This window comes from Chelmon rostratus, chromosome 9 (assembly GCF_017976325.1).
Source record: "Chelmon rostratus isolate fCheRos1 chromosome 9, fCheRos1.pri, whole genome shotgun sequence".
Taxonomy (NCBI): Eukaryota; Metazoa; Chordata; class Actinopteri; order Chaetodontiformes; family Chaetodontidae; genus Chelmon; species Chelmon rostratus.
Window position 1 is genome coordinate 19973421 of NC_055666.1, and position 12084 is coordinate 19985504.

General features: G+C 39.8%; 1 protein-coding gene across 3 annotated transcripts in view; it reads right to left on the minus strand.

The window, feature by feature from the left end:
* The window catches only part of enox2 (ecto-NOX disulfide-thiol exchanger 2), a 171844-nt gene that overhangs the window by 54361 nt on the left and 105399 nt on the right, over positions 1-12084 (minus strand). For all 3 annotated transcript variants that reach the window (XM_041943807.1, XM_041943805.1, XM_041943806.1), the window contains one exon: positions 1617-1748. In XM_041943807.1, coding sequence (XP_041799741.1) covers positions 1617-1748 — 132 coding nt within the window. The remainder of the gene's footprint in view (positions 1-1616; positions 1749-12084) is intronic.

The following is a 12084-nucleotide window of genomic DNA, read 5'->3' on the forward strand; positions in this document are numbered from 1 at the left end:
TTCTCGAGGAGTGCATTTGGATGACTGTTCGTCTCCCAGCGCACACACACATGCATCGACACACACGTACACACACGCCTGGCATATTTCAAATATGAAAGTGCATTTCAGCTAAGAAGTGGGAAGTGATTTATAAAAGGCTTTAGGGAAAGGCTTTCTACTGAGGAGAGAGAAAAGACATGGCAGAATAACTCTTCAGAGATGGAGAGTGGGAGGGTGCTGCTGAACCTAATGTTATAGATAGATAGCAGAACAATCAGTAAGGCTGAATATTATAGTGCTAGATCAGAATACAGCAGTTCAACCTTGTGCTTACAAGATGCTCCTTAATGTTGTAATAACATAGGAGAGACAATCAAATGAACAGAATTTTATTCCTTCAATCCCCATAAACTGCTGTTTCAAACTGTTAAACAGATGCTATTAAACCAATGACAATGGACTTTTTGTCATCGTATGGTGCTGAGCTCAGCTCGCTCTTGTGCACATTACCTGTTTGTCATATCAATAGAGGAGCGAGCAGAAATGGGGAAACATATCTATGTGCTTTTGTCTGACAATTCTGGATGACTTGAGTGCTTTCCTAGGGGTGAAATTAGTGTGAGGGGTTCATATGATGGCAAGTTTGCAGTTAAGGGCTGTAAATGGTATGTACTGATCATCAAGTATGCAAATGTCAGATTTTTGTTTGTTTGTGTGTCTACATCTTATTTTTATTGCCAATATAAACAGTTGGGAAGAAAAGTGAGAAGTTAATGAAGTAAGACAAAAGAAGTGAAGTTAGTATTTATCATTAACAACCAGAAAGATAAGCAGTGGTTTTAACTTTTTAACTTAATATGGAGCCTTAAAGGTTGAAAACAAAACCTGCTGCTTTTCACTGATATCGTACTGAGTCATACCAGCCTCTGTTAGACAGAGCTCGTGTGTCTGTGCATGCCATCCTAAGACTGTTTACAGCATCGCAATCCAAACTTGGAATAAACAGGATGAGCTGAGTCACCAACATACATATTTTAAATGACCAACGCACCACATGCAGGAATCCATTTACTAATCCTTCAAAGCCACAGCAGCAGATAGTCCACACTCCTGAACACTGGTGCAGTCAAAGACAACGCTGCTAATCAACAGATCTACCACTTCACAGATCTAAAACCCTGCCCTACACAATAACAAAAAGTCAATTATTATTATCGCAGATGCATAATTAAACTTATCTCAGATGCAAAAAGAAAACCAATCTTTAAATACAGAACTAAGCTTAAAACTCCAGGTTTTGATTGATTTTCTACTTTGATTTTCCTTTATTTCTTCTCTTGTTTTCTTTTTTAAATAATCTTAACACTTTCCTGTGTGTGAAAGGGAAAATAACCAAAGGGGAAAAATGACTGTGAATACTGTATTTATAATCAGCAAAAAGGTCTTTTTAGCATGACAAAATCACATTTGTCACCACAACATCTGGAGCTAAAGACGCCTGTAACTAAAAACCTAATTCCAATAATAACACCAGAGTATAGTATCTTTGGCAGTGGAATATTGAGATATACTTCCACACACAAAAAATCTTCCATGGTTCTGGTCTGAGTGTTGTCTGGTCAGCAGTGTGGTACCTGGCAGGAGCTGCTGTCCAGTCATTCCAATGGGAGGCATCCCCAGGTTATTCATTGCTGTTGCCCAGGCGTTTGGGTCGGACATGGGCATTGTCATCGAGTTGGAGTCCATTGTCATGTTACAGATCCCTTCTGCAGAAAAAAAAACAAGGGACAGAGAGAAGAGTCAGTACAATCCCTGGTCCCTCTAAATCATCATGATGAAGAGTCATTCCAGAAGAGTAATAACTTTCGGCAAAGATTGAGGTTGAGGAGTTTCAGCAGCATGGGGTGCCATCTTCTCCAGCTGCCTCTTTTCTATAAATTGTTCCTTTTATTCTGTGTTCTGTCTCCGGAGAGAGGAGAGGGGAGGCCACTGTGACCCTGCAGACCGGTCTGTCTGACACCATAGTAATTTCAACAACACTGTCATTTAGAGTATTCATCCTGATGTTTGTTCAGTTTCTGCACTGAGGTAGAACACCACGGCCTTTCGACACTTCCCGTCTCAGTGACCTATACTGAGAGTTTTTTAGAAATGCTGCAGTACAACTGAAACGCAAATGTAGCATCTTGCTCGTATAGGCAATAGCAGATAATAAAAAACAAGCAATGTATTCGTATATCTACACAAAATATACACCAATGAGTACTCCAGTGAAAGATCGGGGCTTTCATTTGCAAGCCAGAGTAAGAAAATAATACAGCGTAAAACAAGATTATCATGGCACTAAGCACAAATCCTGATGCTATCAGGCATTTGCCAGGCGCTCTGCTACTAAACCTTGGAAAAATCTCCAACTTAGCACGACAAATACACACACATCATCTCAAACTCACAACCCCAGACTCATGGTTTTCTGCCAAGTGTTGCATAATAAAGCAAACACATTTAGATCCCCATAATAAAAAACCCTGAAGTAAAGTCAACATGAACACATCACACATCCACCAGCGGCTCATTCTCCCCATCTGCAGTCGATTTCACAGCTCTAAATGCTCTTTTAATTCTTTCCTCTGGTCGACCTCTTTCTCTCTGACAGACCTGTATATTGCTGTGACTGCTGGCTGAGCCAAGATGCCCTCTTCTTTCCTGACGGCAGAGCCAACGCGACTGTTAATAATGAGAAGCGCTGCACATTGCACACACGTCACACCTCAGAAGGTCTGTGGCAGGGCCCACCGTGGAGGTTACACTCTGTTCTATGTGTGTGTCAGTCTGCACAACAACCACTATATTGGTATTCCTGGTGTTCAGACACAGCTGGCAATGTGTAATAATGTTATTTGCCTCTTTGCCTCCCTCTCTGAGCTACTAATTTCAGAGCCGTCTGCTGTCACTGCCATAGAGAGGCCTGATAAAAACCGCCTGTGTGTTGCTGTGATAATGCTGCTGACGAGGACTTCACAGGCGTGTTAACGAACACAACCCTATTAACTCGGGACACTTTTGAGGACTTAAAATGAGGAGGAGAGCAGTGGCGGCGAGCTGTTTTATAGCAGCTTTTATTAGAGTTTACAGTACATTAACTGCCGCCACTGCAGTATTGATGGATACACACACACTCAGGCTTTGACAGGTGATGTTCTCAATATAACTGACTACTCATGCTTGGCTAATAAAAGCAACGATAATTAATGCAGGGAAGAAAACTCAGCATGTTGTTGATATCATGATACAGAATTCAACATGGTTGGGGCTCTGGTAATTGTAATATTGACATATATCCTAAATCTTTTCTTTTCTAAGTCTTTAATGCTGTGCTATAATCACTGAGCTTATTTTAGTTCATTAAAATCAACAGTGTATCACTCTACTTGTTTTTTTTCATAATCACATGAGTGAACTGATGCTTTAAGTGTTTCCTCAAGTACCACTTGTAATGGAAATTACACTTCTCTAGATTGATAGTGAGGTATGTTTTAAAATATCACAAACAGGGTTGAAATTACCGTCATTTAAAAAAAAAGACTATTTATTTACTTGTTACTTCATACTCATAAATCTCAGTGAAACAGCTCAAAGATAATGACATCAAATGGTTTGTTTTGACCAATCAACGGTCCAAAGATATTAAATTCACAATGACAAAAAAGAGACGCATCAAAACAGCTTCCTATTGACCAACAGCAAATTTGCTAGATAGAAACATAAAACACTTATCACAACATCTGATGTCTGTTTGCCACTGATATCACTAGTGTGCCAATAAATCCATCTCTAACTGGTTTCTCCAAAAAAGCATGACACCAGGATATATACTGCTATAGTGATATAGATGTACATGTTACACATAGAGTGGCATATCAGCAAAATCCCATGCATTGTGACCTTACTTAAAATCCATACACCCTTTTGTCCTACCATTAAATCTGCTGAAATGTGACTGAAAACACAACAAGGCATTGCTTTTGATGGGAAATGACTGGATGTCATAGAGTTTCCAAAGACATTGAAACAGAATTAATTTCTGCTCCTCACTGGAGTTCTTATTGATTATGAAGCTCACATGTAAAGCTGCGTGCATTTGACTGGGTGGGCCATGGACATTTAAGGGCACTACAATTAACTCCTCTACAGAAGCCTTCTGATCCTGCTGACAAACAGTCTGCATTTGAATATACACCCTCCAGTTCATGTGTTTGCCCCCTGCTCCCATTCATTTATGCAATCCCTGTGTCAACCTTTCCTTTCATTGTACTAAACTCTGTTCTTTTTTCTGTTGCCCGTCCAGCATCGACTCAACCGCAAACAACCGTCTCATGTTTTTCCAACACACGCGTGCACACACTCTTTTCCTCCATGAATCAATTATGCTTTTCAGATTTGCAGCTTTGTGCGTCAATCACTGAGGGCTTTTGATTTTTGTATGGCACAAATGACCTTGAGGGCAGGAGTCAGCCTTGCTCCCCTTAAAGGAACAATCTTCCAACATCACATCAATATATAGAGCTGTGGGAGGAACAGCAAACAGCTGCTAAAAAAGAAAATCAACAGGGGGATACTCACATGTGCAAGCACAAACCCAGGCACAGATACACAGGCGTTAACCTTGCCAGAAAGGAGGAATGGGAGCCAGGGACAATACTGCCAATGAGGGAATCAATGTTGGTAAATATTTTTAACTAAAACCATGGATTAGAGCACTTTGCGTTGCTGCTTTGACACCAGTCACCTGCATGGAATAAAAAGCACCTAATTGAATCCCAGCAGTTTAACTGTTTATTCCAAGGTCAAGAGATCAGAGGAAGTAAAAATCCAGAAAATAAGTCGAATGATTTTCAGCTGTTGGCTCAATTTAGCTCAAGTTCATACAAATGTCACGTCTAATTATACAACCTGAATAATCTAATATGTCTAGCTAAGAGCTCATGACACAAAAATCTAAATGTAGAACTCTGTAGAGCCAAGCTTAATATACATAAGTCAGGTTAAGCCTGGCTAGATTTAAGTGGAGCCACAGGTGGAGGCTACATTTATCTCTTCTCACTGGATGTCAAGATTAGAGTGGCGGGTAATTCACAGTTACCAAATCAAGACACTTACAGTGAAAATAACGTCATGTGAAGACAACTCAATAAGGAAAATTACGATGAGACAGGTGATTAACCTATTCAAAATGTTATTTTCAAGTATAAAGACGAGCTAACACAAAAAATGCATGCAATGAAATGATGAGTGGCAACTATTTTGACAATCCATCAGCATCTGAAATCATTTATTAAGCAGAAATGCCAAAGATTCACTGGTTCCATCTTCTCAAACAGGAATATTTGCTGGTTTTCTTCTATGATATCAAATCAAATATCAAATATCTTTGCAGTTTGAGCTTGACAAAACTTGGACAAAAAAATGTACAATAATTTATTTTTTTTTTTTTTTTTTTTTTTTTTACATTTTGTGGACCAAACGATTAAGAAGATAACTGACAAAATACCAGTGAATGCAAGTGGAACTCAAGTACATCATCAAATGCTGTTGAGAAACCACCCTGTGTGCGACTCACTGCGCCAGTATCACCCCGATACATTTCTGCGTGGATATTACCCATGGCAATTAAAGTGATAGTAATTTTGATTCAGCAGAGGTCCACCCCAGGCCATAGCTTTCCTGATACTCATTCTCTGCGGGCTGTGACCAGCTTTTAGCCTCCCTGAAAGCTCCCCCAGGAGGCAGATAGGAAATTAGGTCATTTAAAGGCCCATTGGCCGTAAGCGCCAACAGCAGGCAGAGAGACGCTAGGGGCCATTTAGTCTAAAATGCACATGGTGTTAACAGCTAACTACAGGTTTATTACAGCCCCTAGAGAGCAAATCAAGAGGCAGCTAAAAAGATGAGGGCCGGAGACAAAAAGAAAAAGAAAAGGTCGCTTTTAATAGACAGATGAGATGCTGACGAGACAAAACGACGGGAAGAAGAGCGAAGTAGAAATGGAAGCTGCCTCAAATTGAACTTCAAACACTGCAGTAATGAACGAAGCACAGAGGGCTGATGACAGTCATTACGTCCAAAAACCTACAATTAATCAATAATATAATGTCATCGCTGAACCCAAAGTGGTTGAGTGGACAAAGAAGCACAATTAAGTTTCAATATATGTCCATGTCATCTCCAAGCAAATGAAAAAAAAAATAAAACTCCAAATAATTGTTGCTGGCTACTTTCTGATTCTTTGGTCTGAGACGCAGCACTGGAGGAGATGTTTGCTATTTCCCATCTGGAAGAGTGAGTGACGCGTCCTTACTTAAGAATGGAAAGCACATCGAAAAAATGCCTCCGGCGCACAATAGCTCTCTGAGAGCGGATGCTTCTTTGACCTTAATCTTCTCCTGAATGCAGGTCTGTATGTTGGTGTTTGTGTGTGTGTGTTTGTCTACGTTGCTGTGTGTTTCTGAGCAGAGAGGTGGGTCAAAAAGGCACCGTCAGGGTCATTTGGAAAAATACGTCTCATAAGATGTATGCATCAGTGGAAAACCTTGTTTAGAGGACAGTTTGTGTTTGTACAACCTCATCTCTGATGAATTATCAAAGTCTGCTGAAAACAGAGAAATGTGCTTGTAAAGATCAATATATTATTTTCAGTCACTTGCGTCACACGAACACACACACACACACACACACACACAGTCTGTTTAATAATGTATGAGTGCCCTTCTCTCCGCTTCTTTGATCTGTTAATTATGATAAAACTGGTAGGGGTCTGGTGATTAGTGATGGCACAGTGAAGAATGCCTTGAGTGTTATATTACACGGCGTCTCATTTAGGACCAAAAAAGAAGACAACAAGACGTACAGATGACAAGACGCCTGAAGACTAAGCCTCATGGGACAAAATAAAAACAGTGGGGAAAAACTCTCCGCCATTTCTCTTCCAAATCACCACGACATACTCTGATAAATAAATTTGCTAGTAAGAGCGGAGTTCTGAAAAACGCAGCTCCTGCTGAGGAGGCATCCGTGCTGACCACATGTCCCGCCTCGTGTTTTGAGTTGGTCGTACAGGGAAAAAAACAACAACAAAGCTGCAAAAATCTGGATGAGAATCACAATTCTCTCATTCAGATTTGAGACCAATTCCTCCCACTTTTCTTTCAGAAACCAGTTGTGAGTGCTTTCCATGTCTAATGTGTTGATGCATGGTTCAGAGTTAGCTTAGCCTGGCAGATTGTATTTTGTTGTAATATCTGATAAGGTTGTATGAATTTGTTATGTTTTCCTGCAATGTTGCAACTATGTTGCTGTCTTTGACTGGCTAGTACAGGCCAAAAATTAGACAATTTATTGTCAATATTGTGAAATAATATAACTTGTTGGACAAACCATTTACCCGTTTAATATTTCTGTAGCAAATAAATGACAAGGGTTTGATTTTCGCATCAATGTGATAACGTGTGGGGTGAATTATCGACATAATTGATTACAAAAGTACATTGATTTGCATAATGTGCATCGGCGCATTGCAATTGAGTAAGATGGTCAGTGAAAACATGACCATGGACCAACCAACCAACTGGTCACAGCTTTAAACCTCATCCACAATCATCTAATTTTGGGAGTACTTTTGACAGGGACCCAATCATGCTCTGTAAGCTCTGTGGTCTGTATTGTTTGACTGGATAAAATGATGAGGATGATAGAATTAAATATTAAAATTTGTATATATTTTTTTGAAGAATTGATGTAAGCTGTTACTTTAATTGACTTATTGAATAATCAAAAAAAAAGTAGACAAAATCAATTTTGTCGGGCATTTTACGCATTAACAGTTCTTCGAGTGATATTGCAGAGAAAGGATATATTATCGATGTTGCAATATAAACTTACATACAAGATTTTGTCCATATCATGCACTGTTACTGGTTAGTTTTAAATGTAGTTAGGTTGAGGGTTTTTTTTTTTTGTTTGATTTTTGCATGCACAGCACACGACAGACCTGGTAGTAACACTCAAAGTAATGCAACAATGCACCAGGAAAGTCAGGGATGAAGAGGACTGCTATCAAGCAAACGTGGATGAAAACAGCAGAGGTCAGCATGGCAGATGCTTTATGAAGAGGGAGATTCATTCATCGAGTCTTTTTCGACCTCAAGGATTCACACAATGCATTTTGGTGTGTAACACTGAGTGCAAACAGAAACTTTGTTTACAAAAACAAATTCCACAGGGTGCCTTTAAGTTGACGGGAATCTTATTACACATTACAACATAAAGAGGTTAGAGAGGCTAAACATTGTAAAACAAAATTACCTGCTTGTTGAATGGCTGTCTATAATGTCATTACTGAAACTGACAGAGCCATGGCTTTATACTGTTATGGAAAAAAAGTAATTCCATTACCCTCTGAAACTGGGTGAGAAACGACCTCAGGCTTTTTTTCTGCACAAAGAATTTGTGGGACAGCGCCTTGTTCAAATTCTGTGCTACCTTAAAAATGTGATCGTAACACTGAGTCCCTAAAGATCCGCCGAAAAATGAGTTGCATGCAGAGACTTGCGTTCATTGCAAATAAATCCATTGCAATTTGATGGCTGGGAGTGAATCTATGTTGCCTTTGTGTCTAACAGGTGACCATGGCTTTAGTGGAGTGGCGGCAGCGGAGGTTGTCAAATCAAATTACTGCCTCCAAAATTGGATTGGAAAAACTAACCTGAACCCAATCCACAGCAGAGGTGACTGAAACTCCAACTCCAACAACATACTAAAAGAGTAATGCATATCCATCCCATATTACATATCATGCTCATAAAAATGTGTCCATTTGCGACACTCATGATTCAGTCCTGCAAGTCAAAGGGCACCGAATCCTGCTTGCTTCACAGCACTGAAAAAAAATTAATTTGCTTATCTGACAGACTCCCTCATCAGAATAATGATTAATTTCTTTACTTGTTCTACCTGATTAACAAATCCATTACCAGCAGACTAACATTCATATAAACCTTGAGAAGACGTGTCAGTCTTTACCTGATCAATGAAAGCAGACCACCTCATCAAACCGTGGATCACCACAAAGCAATCGAGGGGAATCAAACAGCAGGTCAAGCATGCACGATGGCAATGTTAGCAATGTTGTGTATACATGTCTTCTGCTTTCAATAAACAGCTGATTTTCTGTATTCTTTTTAGGGCTACACCACAACATATCTGAGACCTGATCATGTATTGCCCCATAATGACTGAGAATGTGATTACATTTAAATGTTTTAATTCTAGCTCTGGGCAAATGAAGACACAGGTGGCGCAGAGGAATAAATTAACACACTACTGCAAAGTCCTGCATTCAGCAAAGCTGCTCTTGTTGCTCCAGAGTTTACATTAAACATGAGAAAATCATCCTCATAAACATTCATCCCAACAAATCACTCACATTGAGAGGGACTGAATAATACTGCTGACATGATAAACAAACAAATTGAAGCTGCTCTGTCTTGACTCCAACAATCTTTGCTCAGCAACTACAGCTAAATGCCTAATTACAATTCTCAAAATGAGTTTCAGCTCTTGGTTTGAAATGGCTGAAAGCTGAAGAAGACTCTTTTTAAAAAAAACACTACATCAGAGACTCAGCTATGAAGCAAAGACTGATGGAAAACTCTTGTACATCAAGAGCTGCAGAGCCATGAACCAACTGATATGATTTCTGTTTTCTTGATGGATGCATTTATAGTCCTTTACAGACAATGACACAGGACAACAAAAACAGACGCACAGTGGACATCAGCATTTATCTTACTAAGGAAGACGTCTCACAGAAGGCTTCCCTGGGCAGACTGGTTTTGGTAAACAACTTCAATTTCTGTTGCCTTATCAGGGGCTATTTTTGTACAAATGGAGCAGAGGCACTCGTGTTTGTGTCAATGTTGTCAAGGAGGAACATCCGTTCCTGGACAGGAGCGTGACTCTTTCCTTCCTTATCGGGCTGAGAGAGGTGACAGACAAGAACAGATTACTCTGATATCTAAAGGGGGGAGAGAGAAGGATGGAGATAAAGTGCATGAAAGAAAGAAAAAGAAGTGAGATCTCTAACACAGCTGTAGCCTCACCACACAAATACTACAGAAGTATTCCAAATAAAAAAAGATGTGAGGTTGTGTGTGGAATTTGCAATGCAACAAATGGGGCAATAAAACTGGTGTTTGGTGAAGAAATTAATAAAGCTGACACACTGTCTAGTGAGGTTTCTGCAAAGCTAACATTTGAATGTCTCAGTGAGATGGTAGACGCACTGTGAGGCTGAAGTGGAAGCAGCAGAGTGTACTGCTCTGCTTGGACAATGCAACTGATTAGGTGGTTAGAGGGAGAAATAATCAGACTTGCGATGCTTTGGCCTCTACTGGCTCGACTTGACTTGTGGTTCCAGACATACTGCCATTAGATTCTGACATTTCTGATCGGTCAGAATGGTAAGAAAAGGCTAAGCTTACTGTTCACCTGCCAGCAGAACCGAGTTCAACTTGAATGGCCGCGGAACCAACAAATTGCTTCCAGTTCTGCTGCAGGACAATTGGCTTGACTGCTCCTGAGCAACGGCAGAAAACAGAAAATATTCAGACACCATATCTTCCACTATTTGCCGCAGTGTTCACGACCATGTAAACAGCATTTGGGCTATACCTCCTCTCAAACATGATTCCTGCTGGCTACCATGTTTTGTCATCGAAAAGGAACCAATTATATCAATCCAAAGCAATATCTGCATCAGTCACATTCCTCTCTGGTTCTACAAGGAGTGGAAAGATTGATTGGAAATCGATTTATAATCACATTTTATAACGAAAGAGCACAGGAATTCAGACAAGGCAATCCAGAATGAATGATGAAACACAGAAACATCTAAAAAAAAAAACACAGAATAAGAAGACAATGTTCGGCTGTTGTATCACACTATAGCTCAGCTTCTCTTGAGAGGTCCCTAAAGTGCTCAGAAATTATTTTTAATTTCCACAACTTTATATCAACTGAGTCAACGCCATCTGCTGAGGAAGATCATGTGACACAACATGGACCCTGTGGTGAGATTTCTTATAAGGTTACTGTAATTCAAGTAGGTGTGTTTGCTGGAAATCTTGGCTGGAGCAGACACTGAAATGCTCCCTCATTATCATGACAATTACAATGCCAGGTATCAGGTATGGTGACAGTTAGGGCAGAGGTGGAATGGTAGCCCGACCATCTCCCATGAATAAATGATTGTTAAAATTATTCCTGCCATTTCTCATGAGTTTACCAGGTGAGACAAAAAGTTAATTTCTGACATTTCATGTGTCCTTTTCCACACAAAACAAATCGTCTTGTCTAATCAATACACAAAGCATCCTTAACGAAGACACTACTGACGTCTACAAGCAGGAAAACTACTAGGTGACCAACAGGAGGCAGGAGCACACTGATTGTAGCATTGATCTTAATGATGCAACAAAACAGCTGCTACTAATCTGTTAAAATGATGGGCTCAAAGAGACAGGAAGTTACTTTAATGAACAAGTTTACTGAGATGGCTGCTGACATCCTTCTGTCCACAGTGACAGCAGTGAAGATTTGCCCAATTACAGAGAAGCAGATTATTGTCATGTGTTTCTGCCACACCTGGGAGAAAAACGCAACACAGCTGGGAAATCTGAGAGACAAATGGCATGGGAAAAGGTCTATGCATCTCCTATTGATTTGTTGGCTTATTAATTTGAACATGCACAATGAATTACAAAAGCATTATATAATATAAAACTCTATTGTCATTTGCTGGCAAATTAATTCAAACATGCACACTGAACCAAAAATATGCTTCCATGCTATAATTAATGCTTGAAGATATGCATTTAATTCCAAATACCTGTTAAATTTACACTGTGCCGATTTAGAAAAAGGAGGGAAAAAAAGACAAGTCCAACAAGATGTCATTACTGAGCAGGAGAAATGACTTCTCTCATTTTCTGTGCAAATGATGCACATCAATTCCACTGTACTGGAGGGGGGTAGATGAGCGACAGC